General features: G+C 49.0%; 10 protein-coding genes across 10 annotated transcripts; 4 read left to right on the forward strand and 6 right to left on the reverse strand.

Annotated features, from left to right (window-relative positions):
* Positions 1–71: 71 nt before the first annotated feature.
* On the forward strand, positions 72–1,288 carry FTJAE_2368 (uncharacterized protein; the record flags this gene model as incomplete). Its single annotated transcript, XM_037348555.1, has 2 exons — positions 72–445; positions 499–1,288. The coding sequence occupies 2 exons, from the start codon at positions 72–74 to the stop codon at positions 1,286–1,288; spliced, it is 1,164 nt and encodes a 387-aa protein (XP_037210620.1).
* Positions 1,289–1,358: 70 nt separating this feature from the next.
* On the reverse strand, positions 1,359–2,380 carry FTJAE_2369 (uncharacterized protein; the record flags this gene model as incomplete). Its single annotated transcript, XM_037348556.1, has 3 exons — positions 1,359–1,576; positions 1,624–2,073; positions 2,143–2,380. The coding sequence occupies 3 exons, from the start codon at positions 2,378–2,380 to the stop codon at positions 1,359–1,361; spliced, it is 906 nt and encodes a 301-aa protein (XP_037210621.1).
* A 2,483-nt stretch (positions 2,381–4,863) lies between these two features.
* On the forward strand, positions 4,864–6,741 carry FTJAE_2370 (uncharacterized protein; the record flags this gene model as incomplete). Its single annotated transcript, XM_037348558.1, has 1 exon — positions 4,864–6,741. The coding sequence occupies one exon, from the start codon at positions 4,864–4,866 to the stop codon at positions 6,739–6,741; it is 1,878 nt and encodes a 625-aa protein (XP_037210622.1).
* Positions 6,742–6,977: 236 nt separating this feature from the next.
* FTJAE_2371 (uncharacterized protein) lies at positions 6,978–7,874 on the forward strand (the record flags this gene model as incomplete). Its single annotated transcript, XM_037348559.1, has 1 exon — positions 6,978–7,874. One exon carries the CDS (start codon positions 6,978–6,980, stop codon positions 7,872–7,874), a length of 897 nt encoding a protein of 298 aa, XP_037210623.1.
* Positions 7,875–8,088: 214 nt separating this feature from the next.
* On the reverse strand, positions 8,089–9,350 carry FTJAE_2372 (RTM1; the record flags this gene model as incomplete). Its single annotated transcript, XM_037348560.1, has 3 exons — positions 8,089–8,834; positions 8,880–9,128; positions 9,290–9,350. 3 exons carry the CDS (start codon positions 9,348–9,350, stop codon positions 8,089–8,091), a joined length of 1,056 nt encoding a protein of 351 aa, XP_037210624.1.
* A 1,700-nt stretch (positions 9,351–11,050) lies between these two features.
* On the forward strand, positions 11,051–13,532 carry FTJAE_2373 (conidial development fluffy; the record flags this gene model as incomplete). Its single annotated transcript, XM_037348561.1, has 5 exons — positions 11,051–11,191; positions 11,288–12,058; positions 12,113–12,435; positions 12,480–12,836; positions 12,884–13,532. 5 exons carry the CDS (start codon positions 11,051–11,053, stop codon positions 13,530–13,532), a joined length of 2,241 nt encoding a protein of 746 aa, XP_037210625.1.
* A 347-nt stretch (positions 13,533–13,879) lies between these two features.
* On the reverse strand, positions 13,880–14,699 carry FTJAE_2374 (uncharacterized protein; the record flags this gene model as incomplete). Its single annotated transcript, XM_037348562.1, has 2 exons — positions 13,880–14,414; positions 14,464–14,699. 2 exons carry the CDS (start codon positions 14,697–14,699, stop codon positions 13,880–13,882), a joined length of 771 nt encoding a protein of 256 aa, XP_037210626.1.
* A 222-nt stretch (positions 14,700–14,921) lies between these two features.
* Positions 14,922–15,401, reverse strand: FTJAE_2375 (carboxymuconolactone decarboxylase; the record flags this gene model as incomplete). Its single annotated transcript, XM_037348563.1, has 2 exons — positions 14,922–15,148; positions 15,197–15,401. 2 exons carry the CDS (start codon positions 15,399–15,401, stop codon positions 14,922–14,924), a joined length of 432 nt encoding a protein of 143 aa, XP_037210627.1.
* Positions 15,402–15,815: 414 nt separating this feature from the next.
* FTJAE_2376 (uncharacterized protein) lies at positions 15,816–22,418 on the reverse strand (the record flags this gene model as incomplete). The annotated part of the gene is made up of 4 exons (XM_037348564.1): positions 15,816–16,469; positions 16,517–21,306; positions 21,356–22,336; positions 22,403–22,418. 4 exons carry the CDS (start codon positions 22,416–22,418, stop codon positions 15,816–15,818), a joined length of 6,441 nt encoding a protein of 2,146 aa, XP_037210628.1.
* Positions 22,419–23,457: 1,039 nt separating this feature from the next.
* FTJAE_2377 (uncharacterized protein) lies at positions 23,458–23,990 on the reverse strand (the record flags this gene model as incomplete). Its single annotated transcript, XM_037348565.1, has 2 exons — positions 23,458–23,733; positions 23,802–23,990. 2 exons carry the CDS (start codon positions 23,988–23,990, stop codon positions 23,458–23,460), a joined length of 465 nt encoding a protein of 154 aa, XP_037210629.1.
* Between the last annotated feature and the right edge of the window lie 49 nt (positions 23,991–24,039).

Raw genomic sequence — 24,039 nt, forward strand, 5'->3', positions numbered from 1 at the left:
GCTCACCTCAATCATCATCATCTTCACCTCTTCATCCTCACTCAATCCAAACTCCAATAAACACAATCACAATGACATCTCCCAATCTCTCCTCCCGTATTCCAACTCTCATAATCCTCTCCATCCTCACAATCTTCGGCTTCGACGCGCTCATTCTCCAACTCGACCGTAACGGCTACACCTCGATGCTCAAATCCATCACCCACGACCCCCTCCCACGCTTCCTCCCCGATACTAACCGCCTCCTCCTCAAGCAATACACCGGCATAGCACCAGTTGATGACTTTTTCGCTTTTTCGAATGTTATCTGGGCGAATGTGACTGATGGCTCGAGGCCGGAGCTTTCCCTGTTTACGTTTTGTTTTGGGGCGCAGTTGATTGCGTTTTTCGTGGTGTTTTTGATTGAGGCGCAGAGGGTGCTTTCTTGGAGTCCGCTTGTGCTAAAGTAAGTTTTATGCCTTTTGAGACTTGAGAATTGAGGTGCTGATGATGAATTAGTGGCGTGTTCTGGGGATTTGCGGTACAGAGTCTTGGCTTTGGATTCGTTGCGCCGCTTTACTTTGTCATTCACTTGATCTTCACAGCTGGATCGTCGAGGTCTGAGAATGTTCATATTCGCGACTACTTATGTCTTCACACGGTCGTTCCGTCTTTTCTTCTCGGATACATCGTGCCGTGTATTTTCATGGCATATCCATTCTCAAACTTCAACGTGCGACAGTGGTCTAATGCCGTCTGGTCTATTGCTCCAGTCTACATCTTTACACTTCAAGCGGTGTTTACTGTTGTGCTGAAGAGGCTGAGTGTTGGACAGGATGCGCATAAGCCAAAGGTTGTTCTTGACAAGACTGCTTTATCGCATGCCTACAGCTTCGCATGGAACGTCGCAGTCGTAGGCCAGATGACAACTTACGCCGTTCTTATCACAGCGAGCCTCCTCCCAGGTCTCTTCCCCGATGGTGTAGCGGCCGCATTGAGCATGAACAAGGTCTTCATTCCCGACGCGGCGCCTCATTCGTACAAACCCATGTCCAGCGCCGCAGCGGCAATCCACAACTTTTTGATCTACGACTTTGCGACGGGGTCTGTGGCGGGACTTGTCTGGGCGCTGCAGCAGCTTTTGGAGGTCAAGCCGGAGTTGAGGGTTGGAGAGGAGAGGACTAATCTCATGAGGGGGATTGTGACGAGTGTTTTGCTGTCGGGGCCGGGAGGAGCGGTTGTTGCGTTGATGCAGCATCGTGATGAGTCTGTTCTTAGCGCTGAGGGCAAGGCTCAGAAGATTCAGTGAACGAAACAGGGCTGGGATGGTGTATGTAAAAGTTAAAGGCAAGATTGTGATAGGGTTGCTTTCTGTTTATCTAAGCCTTCTCCTCTCTGTTCTCACCAAGAGGGACATCTAAGCCATGTCGTCCCTTGTACCCAGATACCTCAGCTGGTTTCCACCCGCCCTTCTGTAGCAGACTCTCATCCTTGAGCCGATAAACTTCAACCTTTAGAGGTCGACAGCACTTGATCATCTCCTCCTCACTGTCCTCTCCAAAGCCCCAAAGCGATAAATCACCACCAGGGCATGTGCCTACAACAATTAGCAACTCCCAATCCGCATGTCAAATATACACTTACTCAAAGCCATGAGCAAATCCTGCTCCGCCAAAAACTCAATATAATCACCCTTCTCCGCCGGACAAGGATTCATGAAGTATCTCCCCTGCTCATCCAAACCCGTGACCTGAAAGATATTGATAACATCATGAACATCCCCCTCATTCAAGCCATACGGCAACACCGCGCGGGTCAGATTAGAGTGACATTGGAAGTTATATTGTCCTCCGCTGAGAACAGTGTTGATGTACGGATCACATCGTGTGCCGAGAAGATCGTGCACTCGACCTCCATGCTCATCTGTGCCGTACCAATCAAGAGTATCAGTGATTATGGTGGCAAGGGGTCTCATGTAGGGAAGATTGGACCAGAGACGGTCATACGTTGAGACATGTGAGGCGTGGAGTTGTTTGGTGCGAGATGCCCAAAAGCGTTCACGCGGGTTATGAGCGTTCCAGATATTCAAATCCCCTATCTGTGTAAGTTCAAGGCCAAGTATCTTACTCATCCTCTGCTCACTTCACCCCCAGATATCCTTACCAACCTGCGGCCCCTCAGGCGTGCTGATCTTGACGATACAGCCCGCCGGGGCTTTCCATGCTTTTCCAGATCGGATGGGTAGAGTGAATTCTTCGATGAGTTCACGCGGTGCTTCGCGGATGGAGGTGTACAGGCTCTTGTCGACGGTGAGGACGGAGCCTGGGGAGGGGAGATAAGCTGGGACGGGCTTCTTGATGGGTTTTCTGTTTGCTAGACGCGAAGCTCCGTTAGAAGACATGATGGCTGAGATAATTTGTTCGAGTAGGAAGAGAAAATTGATGATTGAGGAGGAGACTGTTGAGTAATAAATATCTCTTGGCTGTTCTAAGTGGAGACTTGATCATATCTCGTCCTCTATTGTATCAGGTTCATTGAGTTACAAGAAGGCGCGCGATAAGGTGCCTTGAGTCTGGAAGTATTTGAATTATAAGTCATAGGGCGTGCATGACATTCACTCAAAGATCATTAATAATCTGCGCTTTTACCTAAGGTCGACTTTGGCTGCATCAGGAATTACACGTTGCTTGTTGGGATGATGCGATCTCGGAGGTGGATCGGCATCGCGAAGACTTGCCGATATTGATCCTACACGGCAAATAAACACTTGCCGGGTGCGTGTATGTCCCAGAACACGACCCTATATTCTGCCAGTGCTCTCTCTAATGATCCACGGACCTAAGTAGTCTTTACAAGTCTTTTGATAGAGAAGGTATCCAAAGTAAGGTAGGTCTGATTCTGTCGTAGAACCAGTACGCTCGCTGGCTTGCCCCGCATTACCTCATTACCCCTCCACCAAGCTCAAGACCCCGCCAGAGCTTATCTTTGTGTTTACTTTCAGTTTCCAACCCAATACAATACACGAGGACCACGGTATCCGAGAGGACGAGGCATCGAAGCGCCTGATGGGGCCCGAGAATGGTATTAGACTGGAGATTCGAAACATAGCATCTGTCGACTACGCGCCATTCCCCAAGGATGGTCGCGCTGGATGAACGCGTCGCAAACGAGAATGTCGACCAGCGAAGCCCTTCGCGATGCGCTCGAGGACGACAATGATCACGGACGCGAATATAAGGATATAATTATAGCCATAATGCATGCGGCTCGTCGAAACCTGAGAAAAATGGGCACATAGCTCGAGGGCGATGGTATTTCGACATCATTGCCCCAACCTTGAGAGCGTAAACGATCGAGGGCCCGCAAGTCATGCTCAAGTTGCAACATTTCCATGGCTGAGAACGACCTCAAATACTGCCGAACATATTCCAGAGCGCACGAAACTGTATCTACGGCAATGCTTCGTTAGCGTGTGTCTTCGCTGTGAGGACCAGTGCAACAGAGTACTCCCACCTGGCGACAAGACCTTCCCCTAAGCGACGCAAACTCGGCCGATACGATATTATCTCACAGCCCTTCGTTCCATAGGCGCACCGCCGTGAAAGCTCGAAGATACTGACAAGAGAGATGCCTAGGCTTTGATCTTGGTAGCTGCCCAGGTCACAACCTGACTAGCTGTCGTCCTTGGGGATGGCAATGTTGATCAAGCAGCGCATCCTCTCAGGCGATAACAAATGTAGCTATCGGGCAAAACTCCAACGTATCAGTGCCGAGATGGGTTCAGATAACCTGATCCTAAGATTGTAGGAAGCAGTGCTCCGAGAGGTCGACGGCGCATTGGCCTTGGTCTCATTGTTGCTCGGTCTACCCATGCCTTCATGTACGACGTTCCATCCTCGTAACATGAGACCTGTCGTCATAGGGACTTGCATGGAGGTGACTCGAAATGGCCTACGACCACGGGTTTTGCACAAGCAGGTCGTCCAAGAGACGAACCTCGGTCGTTTCGCGTGACATGCGATTACTATCCCTGATGATCCTTAGGAATGGTTGAATACGCACTAAGAAGGGAAATAAGACGGTCGCTGTTAAGGTTGGAGTGCTGGTAAGTTATTGACAGCTTGCGCGATCGAACCTTATCATGTCCCTAATTAAGAGCGTAAGTTGAAGTATCACCGATCTAACGAGTTGGGTAACTCATATTGGAAATGTAATATCGCGATGATAGATTTCGATAAATAGACAAGTAAGTGTAGCCATAATGTTCAAAGATATTGTCATGTCAGATGTTCCCTTCGTGTCGCGTTGACATGAAAGAGTCAATGGCAAGACACTATTGTTTGACGACCCAATACTCTTGGCGGATGACAGCCATGTGGCTTTATAGTGTATCACGTTTATTTGAACAGGAATTGTCACATTCTAGTACCCATTGGTCGGGAATGTCCCAGGGGTCGTTGATACTGTAAATCCGTCACACTCGATGTTGGTGTTGACTCAAATAATCGACGATAAACTTCCTCCCCCCTCTCAATCAGTTGAACCTTAATACTTATCTCGTACGACAAAATACCGCGACCCTAGATAAGGACAATTGCGCAATACAATTTATCGAATTTCTTCAAGTTCAGCTCTATTTCCACTATCGTCCACAGACTGAGACACCACCAATCACCGTCCCATCTTGTCAAGGGAGACATCATCCTTCGACCCTTGCACCACGCCTTGAGGAATGCTTCCAAGACAGGGGCTCATTCCAGAAAAAGTGAACATCATAAGAATTGCATGTCAGCCTACAACTCCCTTGCGTAGGGCACGACGTAGCCTTATAGATCCCAAGGGTCCTCTCCGATCTGCGCTTTGTCTTGTGCAAAACGTAAAATCATGGTCGTCATATCAGGGTCCCCTTGGGCCAAAAGACTGGTTTTTCTGGTTATTTCTATAAATATTCTGCTCTGGTGGTATGTTTACTCTACGCCGGGGGTAACAGATAATGTTCAGCTTGCGACGACGAAATTGAAGACGAACGATGCGAAAGCGATACCGGTAGATAAGAAAGCGGATGGGAAGAGTGGGAAGGGTGTGAAGGCGGCGAAAGACGACAAAACTGGCGAGTCTGTTGATAAGAAGGGAATTAAGACGTTCCGTTCTTGGAGTAACTTTGACATCGTCAAGCCCAAGAACGATCACACGTATGTGTATCGCCGGTTCAAGAGCTCGCCACACAAACCACCACATATCGAATGGAACCCCAATGGAAAGCCACTCGCAAAGGGATATGTCTTTATCACACCGCAGTCCAGCGGCGCGGAGAGGGGTCTTGTGCAAGCTGCGTCGTTCATCATGAAGCAGAACGCAGAGATGATATACGCCCATGACGAAGATCCCTACGACTCTGCGGGTTTTCGTGTGCAGACCGTCCACAACGAGCAGTTCCTTACACTCTGGAGGGGCCACCGAAAAATGAGCCATGGATTTGGAGAGGTCATCGTCATGAATAGCGAGTACGAGAAGACTGTTATTCACCTCGATGCTATCATCACCAATATGTACGGTCAAAAGTTCCTTAGTGGGCTAGACTTTCATGAGCAGGAATTGACCACGCGAGGAACTATTCTCGTCACGGCTTACAACACGACTATGTATAACCTCACGACAATGGGGGGTTCAGAACATGGTTTCGTGACTGACTCTCTCTTCTTTGAGATCGATATCGAAACGCAGGAGATTCTCTTCAGCTGGAGCGCCCTCGACCATTTCTGGCCCGAAGATTCAATGCTTCCACTCATCTCATCCTCTGGCTACGGCGGGCCGAAGAATCCATACGACTTCTTCCACCTAAGCTCGATACAAGCCGTCAACCACGATTCATTCCTCATCAGCAGTCGAAACTTCTGGTCTGTGTATCTGATCTCACGCTCAAATGGTAGGATCCTTTGGGAGTTGAGAGGGAATACCAAGGGAGGAGATTTCGGCGCGTTACCGCACCACGGACGATTCCGATGGCAGAACCACGTTCGTGCGCATAATGTTACGTCGCGGGAGATGATCCTCAGTATGTTTGACAATCACAACAGTCCGGAGGATATGGGGAAGACGTATTCGCGGGGTTTGCTTCTCAAGTTGAAGCTGCCGCCGCACCCAGATGAGAGGCCTGAGGTTTTACGTGTTCTATCGCCAGATCGCGCAAAGATCTCGCCTGAATATGGGAGCTATCAACTTGGGTTGAGTAATGGCAATCAATTCGTGAGCTGGGGCGCCGGCGGTGTCGTCCACGAATACGGTCCCGACGATGGGCATGATCTCCGCTGGCAAGCTCGTTTCGGCTACGACGAGTCCATCACGAGCTATCGCGCCTTCAAAGACGTGTGGACAGGCACACCCTCCAAATGGACACCCGCTCTCGTCGTCGAAAAGCGTGAAGACACAGTGCACGGCTTCGTAAGCTGGAACGGCGCAACCGACATAGACTCCTACAACATCTACCTCGCAGAACCAGGCACGGAGCTCAAAGCACTAGGTAAAGCCAAGGTTCTGGGCTTCGAGACAGGATTCGATCTTGGTGTTAAGAACAACGAGACGAATTGCATCATGGTTACTGCTGTGAGGAAGGGCCAGGAGATTAGGCAGTCGAATGTTGGGTGTCTTGAAGGCAAGACGTTTGTTTCGACGATTGTGGACTCGATGGGTAAAGCGACGGGAGATTCAGTTGTTGAGAAGACTACGTTGCAGAAGATCATGGGGTATTTCTCGCGAAGTTGATGAGGATTGTATTTTACTGCGATGCAAGCATGTTGTTTTGTTAGTGTTAACGAAGAAGTTCAGCTCATTTCCACCATGGCTTAATGTGGTGTTGGTGATGGCGCTACGCTAAATAGCCCAGGTACAGAGCGATAGTTTATCTAATTAGTGGTAATTATTGCGAAAAGAATAAACATAGGCTTAATTCCTGTCTCTTGTCTCTTTGTTCTTGTTGCATCGGTTCCAACTTCATCGCTATGAGACTCACTCACCCTGCACTGTTGCTGGCCCTGTGCCAAATTGCTTCAGCATCGCCATGCAAGCCCTCTTCTTCAGTCACTTTCAGTGCTCCTACGAGTACCGACAATGAGTCCGCATCATCTGCGACTGAAACATCGACGGCGCTCTCGGTGGAAACAGGCTCATCCACTGTCTCTCATGACGCAACGTTGACTGCTTCTGAGACCTCATCGACCTCCGACTTGTCAATCTCCACGACTTTTGTGTCAACTTCAAACGCAGAGACTACAACTTCAGTCGAAGTGACAACTACACTTGAAGCGACAACAGACTTGTCGACAATCGTGGATGAGACCAGAACCACTTTTGAGAGCGAGACGTCTGCTACTCTCATCTCGACTACCACCGCTGAGGCTTCAACCACCACAGCAGCAGAACCCGAAATCCCATCCAACCGTGTCCTCAACCCCGGCTTTGAGGATGCATTGGTAGCCCCCTGGCAGTTTATGTCCGGATCGTTATCCCCTTCGTCATCTGAAGTCCACACTGGCGCCCAAGCCGGTTTCTTCACCGGCACCGCCCCCCTAACCTCATTGATGGGCTCCAAACAAATGATCAACCCAGCTTGGATCACGCCCGGCAAGAGCTACAAGTTCTCCGCCTGGGTTCATATTACAGATACTATTAACTGTGGTTACCGCACGATAGTATGTGGTCATGGCAACGGGCAAGGAACGACGAGTGCAGTTGGTTTCATTGGGAACACAGCGGATTTCGCCTTGGCGAGTGTGACGTGTTCCTGGACGCAGGCGCAGTGGGAGGCTGGGCCGAGTGTGCAGATTAGGAGTTATTGCTCGGGATTTTCTTTCTATATGGACGATGCAACCTTGGAGGAGGTTGAGACACTGGGGTGAAACTGAGAATGCCTTATTGATGTTGGGACTAAGGGAACGGGGAAATTGAGGACAATTGCAGCATTTATTTCGACTGTTATAGATTTGATATATAAATAAGGACAGAGAGGTGGCCAACGTAAGATGCTGCCGAGTAACATAGACTTTATATAGATTGTATATACCAAGAATAGACCAGCCAGAACGTGGACCTCAACGTTGAGCACCGCAATGACTACCGCCGGAACGGCTCATACTGGCCAGTCTGAGGATTGTATATACTAACGAAACTAGAAGACGAGCTCAGGGAAGTATTGAAGCTCTTATAAGTTCTGTTGGTCCGTGGACGATGGTGAGCCAATGTAGGAGGTCTTCTCTGCTGGTAGTAGTGTAGGGGAGGTGGATACTGTATATACGACCGAGTTCTGTAAGGGGATTGGGGCAAATGATAGTAAGGTCCGCGATTCCTGAGATTCGCATAAGAAGGAAGATGCGGTGGTGGTTGCAGGTATTTCGGAGGTGTCCGTGGCGGTTGATACTGAGGAGGGGGCTTTGAAGGAGTGACGATAACGGTTTCAACATCTGTTAGATCATCTGATGAAACTGTAGCTAGTTGTCTTGGGTGAAATATGTTAAGGAGAAGTGTGACGAGGAAGATGAATCCTGCGTCGAAGATGTAGAAGTAGATTTCCGTGCCTTGAAGGATGCCCAGAGGACCAGTGGCGTACTCGATTACTCGATAGACTGAGCGAGCGATTATGAGCCCGCAGGCGATGTAAAGAACGATAATCCAACGCTTCCAAGGTATGGTCAGATTAATACTCCTGCGAGATGGGTTATCAACAATGCGGCTGTGTACGATGTGCAAAACCGAAGTGAAGAAGCCGAAGAAGTAGATCTTAAAAGCCAGGCCGCCGATAATGATAAGCTGGGCTGTTCTTTGTTGACTGAATGAATTGGCATTGATCAAGATGCCAGCACCTATATCATATGAGTATACGATCAAGACAGGAAAGGCAATCTTACCAGTGAGTTGTGCTGCCAGAGAGACTACGTCGCCAAAGATGAAGACCTTGGGGATCACTTTGACCGGAACGAGTGAATAGATATCTGCATCCAAAGCAATGATGATTTTGCTGAGAATCATATAGATACTCGCAGTAATCAAACTCGGACCTAAAAGAAACGCAAAGGTCTGGATCGCATAAGGAACGAAAGTCCAGTCTGGTGATTCAGAAGCCGATATAGCACGACAAGCATATCCAGTAGCCTCAACTACAAAGGTCAGCACCTTCGTTCAGTCCACTCACTAATTCTATACTCATAAAAAATTCGGTTCAACTTACCAACACAACCTAAAAGGAACGGAATAAAGAACCAAGTCCTACATCGTATCATCTGTAACAGACAAACCACCGTCGACGCAGAAAACAAACCGAGAGCAACGAGAGAAAGAATAAACGAAGGATGATAATGGTACAGCTCGACTGCTGCCATGGTGTGAGTAAAAGCCTTCAAGGCTGGCCCGTGAATTTGGAAGTAAAACAAAATGACATTTTTTCGAGACAAAGGTTGATGTTTTGGTCTCGGAAGGGTGGTTTAAGACTTTATTCCCCCCGGGAAATGCTATTAATAACCTTGATATGGAGTTGTTTGTGGTTATCTGGGGGTGGTGATGAATGCGGATGTGATGCTGCTTGCGGGTGGCTCCACTGGCTGGATGCAGATGATTATGTCTCACCTTGACCACGTTTTGTGGTGGTGAGACAGATGAGATAATGGAGATTGTTAGAAGCCTTTCCTGATGCATATATGTGAATTTGTCATTGCGCGGGACAGAGTTGTGTGTACCTGAACCGGCGTTTTATTCTTGAGCTTGCGGGTAGAGCCGAGATTTGTCTTCGATCATCGCGAGATAAGGTCCTTGGTTTGTCACGATGAAGCGGGAACTTGGGAGTAGCTGAAGAGCTAATGATTTTAGATCGGGACTTGGGAGTTGTTGTTCGTGTCCATTACAAGATCACTCTTGACATTGTGAGGTCATGTAGATAAGGCTGCCGAGACTTGTTTTTACTGAAGCTGGCGAACCGCTCTGACGGCGAATGAGGTTTAAATGCGGCAGGACTCGTGCAATAAGAGATTGGGAGCTGCCTATCTCGTGTATTCTCATACAGAATATAAATACCTGGGGTCTCATGGTACTGTGCATAATATGCAGACCTTGACATTTTGAGTTTTTGAACAGATGAACAAGGTAGTATTGAGCACAAAGGTAACGCAGGGGGTGTTAGCAAGGTTTATTGTAAGCATAGAACTTAGAATTTTATAGCTTATTGGGATAGAAAGAAATGCAGTATTCATCGAATGACAATATGGTATCATGGAGATACCCTGACGACATCATCAGCTGGGTTTCGGCACCTATAAATTTGTCAACAATCTTGAATTGGCCCAGGAGATGATTGGTTAATATGCTGCAGTAAATTGAGGTACCTGTATGTAGTTATCGAGCTTGTTGGAACATCAAAAGACAATGAAGTGATCGTGAAGGTTGTAAATAGTTAGTGAGATGCATGGGTCAATCGTAAGACCCCGGAGCTTATCTGCGGATCTTAAGATCTCGGGTATCGTGGGGTTGAACACAGATGGCCCTAGTATGCCCTGTGAATGAAGAAATATGCGATTCATTACCAGGCACAACAATTCCTGATGAATTGCAACTTCAATAGCATGTAAAAGTTGAATCAGAATGGGCATTGTCGTCTCTTAGTCGATGACATTCAGTTCCATCGAGCACGTCTTAAACCCGAGTCATACCCGATGTGCCTGATCCTTTCCTCAAACAGCAAAGCGCAAAAAAGAGGCTGGCTGGGTGATGTCAGAAACAAGACTAAGCATCCCCCCCTCGTCGAATCACACACCAGCACGGGAAAATATCTCAACCTGTCTCTGGCTTACCGATCCGATCCTCAGGGAGGCTTGTCAACTCCACGATCGAGATATTGCCTGCCTTAGTGCCAAAACTCACAACTCCGCATTCATTCAACGTCCCTACGCCAAAGACACACCGCGCCTGAATGTACCTGTAGCGCCAAGTGCACGTCCAGGGGACTGTCGCACCCTTGGATGGGGTTGATCAGTTAACTAGCCAAGGTAAACGAGGATACCACCACCGCGGAACTGGGAGGGGGCACGTCATGCCGTACAAGACTCTGCTTCCTGCACCTGATACTTCGGGTAGCGATCCTGGGGGTCAGGATCAAGATACACGGGTTGCTAGGCGCAGGCGGGCAAACAGGCCTAACGCCTGCGAGAACTGCCGCCTGAAAAAAGCCCGTGTAAGTCACTCCTTGTTTCTCTCAACTACCTTACCTGCTTGTTGTACCCAAGTTTCCCCTACCTCATGTCTGACCCACTGCTGATGCTGTGCCCAGTGTGATGGTAAGAGACCAAGCTGCTCCAAGTGCGAGAAATGGGGAACGACGTGCGTCTACAGCGTCGACCACCTCGGCAATGTCGAGCGTGAACTCAGAGAGCACCGTGATATTCTCGAGTTCCTGCTGTCGCTCCCCGAAGATGAAGCCCTCGCTGCACACAGGCAGCTTAGAAGTATGAGTAACCTTTCCGATGCACTGTCGTCGTTGCAGGGGAGTATGCATGGCAGGCTTCAGCCCTCCGGTATACGCACTGCGCAGGCCATGTCGCCGCCGACGTCGTCAGGTCTCGAGTTTGAGCTGACGGTCCGGCATGGCATGGCGTATCCTACCTTGTTTCCCTTGGACCTACCGTCCTTGAGCGCCGATCCTAGACTGAAACCTGTTCAGCGCTCGTCTCAAGGACTTTTGCTCGATGGGTCATCGCCGTCTGACACAATGTCCCCGTCGACATCATCTAGCAATGAGCAGTCTGTACACACACCGAATCCCCAATCGCTTGAACGTCCAAGCATTAAACAAGAGGAGGACGTCGCTGGCCCTCATCGGGAAAAGTACTGTGATGAGAGGTTACACCAACTGCAGATTGGGTACTGGACTGGTGTCTCTATTGACGACGAAGTGGCTGCCAGTGCCATCTCACTGTACCTGCAGGGCAATCACTCCATATTCGGGCTCTTCGACCCCGACCTTTTTATACACGACCTCGTTCACCGCCGCCATCAATACTGCTCACCCTTTCTAGTGAATGCCCTACTGGCCCACGCCTGTGTAAGTTGCCACTTGCTACATGTTATCATAGTTGCTGATGCTGATCCGCTATAGCAAGCTTATTCTGTGATTGACGAAGCTGTCGGCGCTTTGAGCCAGGACTTTATGAGAGATGCGGGCATATTATGGCGCGCTGAGCGATCTTCCGACTCATTAGTCAACGTCGCTGCAATCCTCATGCTCAGTGTCAGTTGTCATCTCGAACAATCCAGTGTTTCAAGCAATGATCTTCTCGATGATGGGCGCGCAATGGCAGAGCGGTTAAAGCTCTTCGGTATACCGCACACACCAGAAAACGCAGCATCATTCGATAGCTTAGACCCCGACACCAAACGTGCAATGGCTCACACAGCCTGGGGAGCTTACAGCTACCTAACGTACGTACCCTCCTCCCCATTCTTACGTCCCACTAACACCTCAGACTAAACACATTCTGGGTTCCAACCAAACCCATAGCCTTCCCACCCATGTTTCCCGTCCCCGGACGGAGCAGCGAGGACACGATAGATGAAAGGTTAGCAGTTCACTGGCCGCCACACTTCATCCCTGACTATGCAGGAAAAACTTTTCAAGCACTATGTGAGCTCTGGACTATAATGCAGGAGGTCATAGCGGTTTACTTTGCGCATCATGGTGATGCTGGTGCTGCTTCGATGAGGATTCCTCTGGCGTTTGTGGAGGCCAAGTATCAGAAGATATTGACCTTTACGGATTCGTTGCCGCCGGAGATGTCATCTATTGATCCAGGGAACATGCCTGATCATGTTTTGGCGTTCAAGTAAGTTATGCGTCCCGATATTTGAGAATATGACTGACGATATACAGTATTTTACTGCATGTTGCTATTACGCACCTTTTTCACACATTCATCATGGATCCAAGCAATCAGAATCTAAACCCAGCGCTGCTAAAGTCCCCCAAAGCAGCACTGCGAGCATCAACAAACCAACTCCAACGTCTCATCCTCATCAGCCGTCTCTACCATCCCCACGCCCACTCCCTCAGCGTTCTGAGCTCGGCAGTCGTGCACGTCAGCAACACCATAATCCGCGACGCCGCCCTGCGCAACCATTCCATCCAAGCCCCCAGTCTCAGCAAAAAGCATCGACGACGAGGAAGTTTCGAAGAAGCACACTGGCACTTCTACTTCCTCGTGTGTCTAGCAGCCTGTCAAGATCTAGGCGCTTGTTTTCCTGTCTGCGAACCTATCGGTAAAGGTTTATTGGCTATGGCGATGAGAGATGGAAGCATGACAGCCGCTGAAGCAAATAAGCTCATGCGTGCGTTGGAAGCGCCGAAGCAGGTTGTGGCGCCTAGTAAAGACGAGAGCGGTACGTTTGGAAGTTGGGTTTTGGATTTTGATCTTGAGGCTTCGAAGCCTGGTGATGGACATATTAGGAACTTGGCTGCACAGTTTGAGGAGTTGAGTATGCATAATGAGTTTACGGAGGGGGGAGATTTTGTGGTGGAATAACGGGATATATGGGTAATGAATACGATTGATACCCCGGCCATTGAGCCAACGAGTCAGGAAGGAAACATGAGAACATAAAAGCAAGGCGAATACGGACATTTTGGTTACTTACTCTAAAAAGTACAAATATTGGAGTATCTCTAGCCGTCTCTTGCATCTTAAGAATGATCTAGGAAGCAGATTGATATTTTCATCCTTTGTCCAAGAGGAAGAAAATCTGAATGTGTAGATATCATGGACTAGTTGATGGTTCACATTACGCGCCTCACACACGATCATGATCTAGAGTGGCATGTCTATGATTTCAAATCTGAATTTACACATACAACAAAGTACAGTCTACAGAACTAACAGCATCCACCACCATGATCATGGCTATGCTCATGAGCCTTCTCAGCATCCCTCTCACTCAACCCCTCCGCCTCCTTACTCACACAACTAACATGAAAAGCCGCCAACTTCACCAGTCCCGGAATCTCCCTCAACAGCCTAATATTCTCCTTAAAATCACTCGTCTCCCGAAACTTCTGATGCGCCTCCACACTCGGCCATCCAATAAACGCCGCCATCATACTCCCCGTCTTACCCTCTTCTCCACGAATGGGTACGTCGTTCTCAACACTCCATCCGTAGCTGATGCCACGCCAGTCGCGGGATGTCTTTAGTGCTACGCCGGTGAATTCTTCGAGACGGCGGGTTGCTGTGGCGCGGGATGCAACGTCGTAGTCTGGGGGGAAGAATGCTAGGAGGACTTCTGTTACGGGGGAGCAGTCTTTGTTGAGGACGTCTTCTGGGGGGAAGGGGGTTAGGGTGACGTGTTTGTTGATGGAATTTGAAAAGTCCACGATGGGTTTGAGAGATTCAATGATAGGGCCATGATCACTGAAATTCTATTAGCACTATTCTAAAGATAAGGTTAGTGTTGACTTACGCGGTCTTAGGATAATTCTCATGATCCTCCAAAGTCTCCCAGTCAAGAAACAACCATAAAGTAGAAGGATTCTCAACCTCAACACCTGTGTAAACTCGTCGAGCACCAGGTTGTTTCAAAGCTGTCTCAAGGACATTTTGATAAGTCTTTGCCGCAGCTGATTCATCAAAGACATTGACGCCCTCGTTGAGGGTAACGTATGAAAACTCTGTCACGTTTTGAATTTTAGAAGCCATTTTGAGAAAGATTTTGTGAGGAAAGGTTATATGATACGAGTATGATGTTGATGTATGAGGAGGGGTAAATAAGGTGATGGCATCCGGTGGGGTCGAACACGTGCTACTTCCGTTAACCCGCATGGAACAAGGGAAGCTATCGCCTCGTTGGAATAGTCGAGTCATTTTGGCGATTCAAGGGTGAATGGATATAAAGATACTGAAATAGTTATGGTCATTGTTTCAATCATTCTTAGAGCCACTGGCTTCACTTCCACCCTGCGCCTTAAACTCATTGATAGCCTTCTCCGTAACCCTCATCGCCTCCAACCCAACAGGAGCACCAAGATAAATCATCGACTGCAAAACCGCCTCTCGAATCTCAATCTCCGTCAAACCATTCCTCATAGCTCCCTTTGTATGTAGCGTCAATTCCGGCCATGCCTTTTGCGCCGTCAAAAACGCCAAAGCTATTAAACCCGTCAGAAATGCTAATTTGATATAATCGTATCACTTACTGAGAAGACTTCTCTGCTTTCTATCAAGACCAGGTCGAGTCCATACGTTTCCCCAGGCATATTCTGTTATGAGCTCTTGTGCGGGTTTCCAGTATTCGTTGTCGAGACTTGCGACTGCTTTGGAGACGTATTCTTCGCCGAGAACTTCACCGCGGACTTTGAGGCCCTTTTTGAAACCTTCGCTGAATTCTTGGTTTTGAGACATGGTTTGAGATTGTGAAGTAAATGTAGGATGTTGATACCAAGAGGGTTGAACTGTCTGTTGACGTTGTTATATACTTTGAGGACGGAGGTCCTTCTCCGTGTCCGGGGACTCCGCAACCGGAGCACCCGGCTGTGAACGGCGGGGCCGGTTATCGAACATGCAACTGGGAATGATGTCTTACTCGATGCAGTTTTAAGTAAAATCCATCTATAGCATATTTATAATAAAATAAAAATAAGCTAATAGATTAGGACTCAATATCTTTCAGTTTCATAGAATGGTAATTAACCAGGACGATTACATATAAAGACAGTGACTTATTCTGGCAGCTCGTGTATATCACTGCATCATCGAGTACGCTATAGTAAATTACAAAAGACAAAATACCATTACTCCGACCAACTAGATCCCATATTACACGTTTGTCTCCGAAGTGGAATAAGCACAACTATCAGCATCATCCTCCATTCCCATCTCAACCCTCCAATCTTCAGGTGCGCACCAAACATCCAATGCATCCTCATTCACCTCAACCTCATCCAAGCCAGCCCAGGCCCCTAGGTCCAAGATATCCCCCACATCATAAGAAGAAGAAGATACAGAGATCAATTGCTTCACCTTGGAGGTGATCTCCTCAAGGTAGTCCATGTTCTGCTCCAGATGCCATGAGTAATCCTGCCCGACGGTTGCATACCCGCTCCTCAGGAATTGAAGCTGATCCAAGTAGAAGGAGAGGGCTTCATCTTGTGATCCCGGAGAAGTCAAGTCGTCCTCCCATGTCGCAGCGTCTTTGAGCATGAGAAATCTAACGTCGATAGCCGAGGTGCGGTGTCCTAGACTCTCGTGCATGGATGCGAGAAGTCTCATGCAACTCATGGCCATAGGATGGTTGGCGCCGTATACATCCTTGAGATTGTAGCTAATATCTTCGAGGAGAGTGAATGCCGTGTTGTGTTCTCCGCAGGCGAAATGAACCTCTGCGAGTCGCTTACCAATTGCGATGGTGGTGGTGGGTTCGAGATTGAAGTCGTAGTGGTCACGAGAGTTCCACAGAAGTTCAAGAATGCGCTGATTGATGTTAGTAGAGATAATTCGAATGGATGAGAGTTGCTTACCTTGAGAGTGATGTAGTCATTCTGCTTGCCAGCGATACTGAGGATGCAGGTGAGGTGGCTAACACTCAAGACACTCAAGTCAATATCAGAAGTGTAGCTCATGGCCAAGACTCCCAACTGCGTAGCCAGCTCCTCGATCAGACCACGTAGAGAAACATCGACTTCGATCTCAGAGATCTTGTAGAGTAATGTACTCAACTTGAGAAGTATCAGGGCGGAGGAGCTATCGTCGCTGTCGGCTCCACTTTCACTGTACTCAAAGACCCATTGCGACAGGTAGAAACAAGCCTTGTGAGAGCCAGCATCGCCCATTTGCTGAATGAGTCCAAAGGCGTCCTCCAAAAGCGACGCGGAAATATCATGTTCGCAAGATGAAGCAAGGATGGCTTGGAAGAGGTGATAGGTTGAGCTGCCCTTACCCTCTGGTCGATCCAGCATACGGCAGAACAACTTCCATAACTCGTCTTGAATACCGCTGGCTTCGGAACGCAAGTGGTAAGCCTCGAGATGCTGGATCAATCGCGAACCGGTTGTCAAGAGATTACCAAGCTGATCATTTTGCTGACCAGCTCGAAGCCACGCCTCATAAAGTGCAGTCTCAGCAACCACTCGCGTCAAGATATCACCGAAGAGGCTTTCGGTCTTCTTCCTGGACAGCTCTTCCATAGCATACACGAGAACCAAGCATCTTCTGTCATAAGTAACAGAGCGCTTGTGCTTGTTCTCGAGATACGCTTGTCCGCAAAGACCCTGAGGTTGTTGCAATAGCGCAATGTCGGAGCGAATGGTCTGCAAGAAGATCAGGTTTCCATGGTTGACGCCAAGGAGCTTGTACATGGCGCTAAAGTGTTCTGCAAGATGGAACAGCTTCCTGGGATTCGTCTCCTTCTTCAAAACCCCTAGGATGACCTCTTCCAAGGTAACCGTGGCTTGCTTCTTGTTCTCAACAGTGAGGTTCACTACCCAGAAGTCGATGACCTTCTTCAAGCTTGAGATACTGCGCTCATGACCGTATCCGTGCTTCTTGGCGCATTGCCTCCAAGATTTGATGAGGATGATCTCTGCTCTATCGTGGAGAAGAGGCTTGCTTGACATGAGAACACTCAACCGCTCCTCAATGATGCGAAGAATCTCGATGAATGCATCATCTGAGCCCGACAGACCCAGACAGATCTCATTGAGCTCATCGTAGATATCGACAGCCTCACGAAGAGTCGTGTCATCCATCTCAAGAAGCTTGGTAAGTTCAAGCGACGCCTTAAGGTACCAAATATCCTGCCGTCCAAGATCTGACAGCATAATGGTCCTTAGCTTACGAGCCAGGCGCACGGCGATGGAAACGCTGCCGACCGAGAGTAGCGTCTGTGAGTAACCGATATAAATCTCGAATCCACGGGCAGCGTCCATTGAAACATGGTGCCTCAGGTCAGCGTAGTACGACCAGAGACGCTCATAGCGACGGAGAAGAACCGTGTAGCTCTCTCGCTTGCCCTTGCCTCTCTGACTCTTGCACAGAGCAAGAAGACCTTCAATGAGGACGATGATCGAAGCGACGTCGTCTTCATCAGGCTCCTCATCGAAACAGTCACAAATATCGTCGTCGTCTTCGATGACAGTGCCGAGATGGAGGCTTAGACGGACAATCGCAGCAGCGACATGGAGTGTGAATGAGTGAGAATGACCCAAGTGAGTTCTGCAATCGCCAACGATAGACTTCCAGAAGTCTAGAGCCTCAAGATGTAAGCCGGCATCTTCAAGAGCTCCAGAAAGGATCAGGGCGATGTCCTGGCTGGAAGACTGCCAGAGAAGTACGCTCGACTTGCAGCACTTGACGATGGACTTGATCAAGATATCTCCTTGGGTGACTTGCTCAGTCAACTTGTACATCTGAGCCATTATGATCGCAATCTCAACACGCTCGCGAGTGAAAGTCTTGGGTAGATGTAGGTGTCCTCCATCTACAAGGATTTGTGGCCAGAGAACTTCAAGACTCTTACGGCAAATGCTGATAGCTGCTTTCCACTCCTTGCGCGAGCGATGCAAATGAGCTAAGTCTCTGCATAAAAAGACGGTGTCTGACCCAATATCTCTATGACCGTGGGTGCTATGAAGAATGCTGTCAAGGATGTTGAGCCACAAAAAGTCTTCGATGGGGTTCTTGACACCCTTGTAGCAGACAATGAGTGCAGAGTAGACTTGTAGCATTTCGTCGAAGTGGTCATGAGAAGGTAGCTGATGGATCTCATAGAGAACTCGAAGAATGCTCAGAGCTTCCTGGTTCTTCTCAAGTCGGAGAAGAAGCTGTGCGATTTCTCGAAGGTTGACAAGCGTGGTCACTTCGCACCGGCGGTCGGTTGTCACGAATCTGGAGACAGAAGTCCAGAATGACACCAGTGTTGTGCTAGCTTCCTTCTCCAGAGACAAGTCACGCAACTTCGTCGCCGACTGAAGAGTTACAGAAGTGAAGGCGACGAGTATGGCAGTGTGATTGTTGTTCTCCTTGTTCAATTGCCCCTGGAGCAGACTCCATAACTGCTGGAGAGCACCCTTGGAAGCGCTCGACATTCCGCGGTCCTGGTAGTGTCGAACAATGCGAGTAATAGCAGAGAGTGCTGCATCTGTCCAAGTCTCCAAAGTAGGCGCAGCATCGAAGACATCTTGGCACAGCTGTTGCGCAGCAGCCATATCATCAGCGTGCTCCAGCGCATCAATGAGCACGTGGAACAAATCGAGAGTCTTGCTCGCGAAGAGGCCTCTAGTTCTGCAGCACGCAACATACATATCGTGCAGAATCTCAGCAGCCTCAGCGAAGCGCATCTCGGCCTTGTATAGCTCCGCGAGTCTCTGAGCAACGGCAAGTGTCTGATCATGACTCTCTCCGAGCTCAGCCCTAAGGACGCGCCAAAGGTACTTGTAGACCTTGGAGCTCTTTGAAGACAGTGTCGTGTGTGGTTTGACCAGGGACATGATGTACTTGGCGCCAGCAGTAGCTTGGGGGCTGGGGTCTTCGAAGGTGAGAATAGCTGCTTCAAAGGCTTCCACCAACCTCTCGATGCTGATGGTGTAACGAAGATCTGAATGGGCAAGATTGATCAATGTTTGGATCACAGACTTGGCATTTGCACCAAGAGCGGCCTTTCGCAGGGAGAGAATCCTGGTCAATTGCTTGTTCGTGGTGATGCTATCGCCCTCAGATCGGAGGAAGTGCCACTCAGCCAAGGCCATCAAGACCGAGTCTGACATCTTGGAAGATACCTCAGCAGGAAGATGTCGCGAGAGCTTCTCTGAAGAAGAAAGAGACTTCTCGTAGTGCTCATACCAATTTCTGGCGGCGTACACCATCAGTGGGTCGAAGTCCTTGTACGAAGCTGCAGTAGCCCATTGAGTCTGCGAAACATTCTGGAAGACAATATCGACCTTGTCTTGCTGAAGATGCTTCTTCGCATGCTCAAGACAGTCAATCGCAACACGTCGATGAGCCAAGTTCAGCGACAAAGCAATTTTACCGTGCATAGCGAGATGATGCATCTTAGCTTGGACAACAGAGTCAACAAATTGGATGCGACCGCTGCGAATGGTGATGATGCTGGCAAGAGGAGAGTTGGAGCTCACGGACCGGCCGGAACGGATTCTTCTGAGCCAGTTGCTCATAGTGACAGAGCCGTATCGCTCCATCTCATCGACCTGGATAGCTCGCTTTCCGACAAGAAGCCACGAGAGAAGAGATTGCATGTCGGGATTGGAGTAGTCGATCTTGAGAAGCATGTTGTCGAGAATGCCCTGGACAGTCTTGGGTGTCTTACAGATGATATCTGTCATACGGCCAAGATCATGTTCGGCTTCCAGGAGGCGAAGGATAAGCTTAGCCTCCAGAAGGGACGTCCATTGACGTTCAGCGATGTGCTTCTGCAGCTCCCTCTTCATCTCAGCTGAGAGGAATGAGAGTATGGCTGATGTAGAGAGCGCCATCTGCATGAACGAACGTGCGTTTCTGCGAATATCCATGCGAGACAGAGTGTAGATCTGAGTGCCAGAGATAGATCTCGCTGAATCGGCATCAGTCAATGCAAGACATCTAATATTCTCACACTTGGAAGTAAGTGCCTGGAGCTTGGCAAGAAACTTGGAGGAGCTATCGGTGCCATGGCTGTCAATGGTGTTGATCACAATGGCAACGTTTCCACTGGCCTTGGAGCAGCGATCCCCGAGAAGTTCCCACAATAGGTCCTCTGTCTTCTCAGCTGACTCAGTTTCACTGCGTTTCCGGACAGTGTTGATCGCATCCAGCAAGCCAGTGTCGCCGATGGACTGGTCGAGAAGCTGGAAGAGCAGTGCTTTGAGTAGACGAACGGATGAAGAGCCCTGAGTCGCAGATGTAACCGATGCACGCAGCAGCTTTGCATCCAGAGACAGAGATAATTGCAAGCGCTCAATGATATTGGAGACGAGCTCTTGCTCTCCATAGCCAGCGTCTCCAGCGACAAGCAATAGTCTAGAGGGTGTCTTGAAGAACTGAACGACGATAGGCTCAACGCAGTCAAAGACAAAGGAATGGCCATGCTTGCTTCCGTGATGGCCTCGAGAGAAGCCGTGGTTGCGATGACCGTGTCCATTCAGCCAGTCTTGCACAGCCCCATGGCAGGTCCCAAGCGAGCCATCGGAACTACCCTTGAGCGACAGGATCCAGAGTTCCTCGCACGCTGAATGCGCAGCCAGAGACAATGAAGCCAGGTCTGCCTCAAAATATTGTTCGATCTGAAGGATAAGCGACGACGAGGTGCGGGAACCGGCTACGGAGACGTTAGCATACATGAATTAGGATAGCGTTAGAGAATTTACCTTTATTGATCTCGTCCAAAATGTCAATGAACCCCAAACAAATCTGCTGCAACGACTGCAGCACCTTGGACAAACAGCTATAAAGCTTATCTGACGAGACTCCCTCAGGCACTGAAGCTCTCACATGCTGAATCGTAACACTGGCACGATGGAAAACGGCAAGCAAGTTATCCAGCGCCGTACTAGCACTAGTAAGCTTTCCCTGCATCGAAAGAGCAAGTTCGCAGCTGGAGTAGAACATGGAGGCGACGCTCTCAGCATCAGATCCATGGTTCTTCATAAGCGCGACGAAATCAGCGATGCGCTCCGCTGAAGACTGGACTTGCTTCAAACGTCTGTCGACAAGACTCCATTGATGAGGCACGAGTCTCATGCGTGTCTTGTCAATGAGATCGAACACATGATGAATTGTAACGCGCTCTCGTGTAGCGGGAAGTGTGCATGTCATGCGCAGCTCTCGCAGAGAACTATAAGCTCTAACCATACGGTCTTCTGTGGAAAGCGCTTTATTGGACTGGCTGCTCACAGCACGTCGTCCGATGAAACCACCTGAAGTAGTTGTAGTTTCACTGGACATTGTGCGTCTTGTAGATAGAGGCTGCGAGTCATTGCGACTGTTGCGCTTTGGCAAGCTAATATGAACTCTTCGAATCGTGGTGCTATCAGCATCGTTCTTGACAAAACTGTTATCAGAGCCTTGAGAGCCATGGCTCGCGTCTCTGTTCTGTTGTCCTGAGATCGATCTGCGACCCTGAGGACGTAATGGTGCTGTTCGTAGTCTTCTGTCTAGGACGGTGTCGATGGTGAGATCGGCTTCGGAGGTGTCGACCTCGTCGTCGAAGACGAGATGTGAATCTTGAACTGGCTGGACATTTTCTTCGCTGTGTTCAGAGCCTTCTGAGGGTGACTCTGGACCAAGCTCTGTGATGTCTACCAAGGGCTCTACAGCCTTTGGAAGGTGCGGCGCAACTTCTTCTGCTTCTGCCATGAGAGTTAGCATCAATTGCTATGTTCAATGCCAATTGGAATTCAGTTATGGTCACTTACGAGGAGATTGCAGCATTGTGACGACTTTGACACAGCGTCAACCACAGTCAAACTCGAGCTCTTGGTGATATCTCAACTTCTGTAGACTAAAATGTGATTGTGGAATTCTTGAAGGAAAAGAAGTGAATGAACTGGGGAACAGAGAATGAGCATGCGCAATGCTGCAAGGAAGCCAGTCACTTGCATCGCTTTATCGAAACAGGCATCGGCTTCAATTCCTCGTAACGCAGCCACTCTATTCATGCTTATTTTTCGATAGTTCCATTTCAGCTGCATCTTGTTCTGTCTAGACTGGTCTGGGTGTGGAGGAAGCTAGCAATTGGGTGTAAGTCGCACATGTACGTACTGTGCTTGGTATCGCACACGGAGTACGAGACACGCGGCTTCAGTAGCGCTCCCTTCGGCGTTACAGGGGACTTATCCCCTGGAGTCTGCGTGCTGCACAGCCTAACTTAGTACACTGCGCTAGATTAGTGCGCTAATGTAGTCCCAGGCTCTTTTCAGCACATATCGGGGACGCCTCTCAATTGACTCCGCCATCAAAGCAACACTCCGACTGAAGGCTGGAATCAATATTTTCAGCTCTCAATATCAACGAGAGAACGGAAAGACGACATTCCGCACCAAAGGCCTCAGTCTAGAAACAGCCACAGTCACATTCGGCGTTCACCGAGGGCATAGTTAGTTTCCATGTCCCCTCGTAGTCACGAGCGGGGTGAAGTTCTAACTTAGGCGAGGTTCATTGAAACAATCTGTCCGCAGCCGCCCTGGGTTCTGCACTCCGAACCCCAACTCCCATCACTCGTTCTGTGCCATGTCAGCTAAGTTCACTTGTGCAAAGTACACCCTGCTCAAGACTTCGGACAGACTGCTCCGCGGCTTGAGAGTCTGTAGTGTATCGACAAGAATAGGGCCGTCTCACATGGTGCGGCTTACCTTACTGCTAGTAATAGGCCGCCAAACATTAATGCTGCGGAAAGACTCTAGAGAAATAATGAATGAATATTACCTAGAAGTGGTTTTATAAGCTGGCATCGAAATAGCCAAGGCCACTACTAAGCTAGTTTCTCTTGCATCACAAGTTCCAAAGCTTCTGCGTTCAGGGAAACCCCTATAGCTTCTTCAAGCTTCTCCTTCACCTCTTCCTTGTTCGCCTCTTCTTGGTCGCCAGGAGTTATCGTAGACTCTAGGAGCGCATCCACAACAGCCCTATCCGCATCCCAGCATTTCCATCCCCAGAACAGATTCTCCAAGGATTTGTCTAGGATAGATTCAAACAACAAGCAAGTCTCGCGGTTGAAAGGGAAAAGATGGCGGGTCACCTCGAAGCCCTGTAGAGCATAGCATTAGTACTCGAGGGTGTAATCACATTCGTATATCCGCGTAGCCTTTGACTCACTCTTTTGGTCACGTTGTTGATGTTGTTTGCGTTGTTGCCGATGATGTTGTAGTATTGGTATTTGAGATTCGCTGCTAACCAAGTGTATCGGTGCTGAGCGTCTCCCATCCATCCGCCTGGGTCTGTGAGGGTTGGATACACGATTTCAGTGTGAACAATCACTGCATCTTGTCCGTTGTTTGAGAACATGGCGAGGCGTTTAACAAAAGCTTCGTATCTTCAAAAGGTCAGCCAACAA

Source organism: Fusarium tjaetaba (genome assembly GCF_013396195.1).
Source record: "Fusarium tjaetaba strain NRRL 66243 chromosome Unknown NRRL66243_c0000041, whole genome shotgun sequence".
Taxonomy (NCBI): Eukaryota; Fungi; Ascomycota; class Sordariomycetes; order Hypocreales; family Nectriaceae; genus Fusarium; species Fusarium tjaetaba.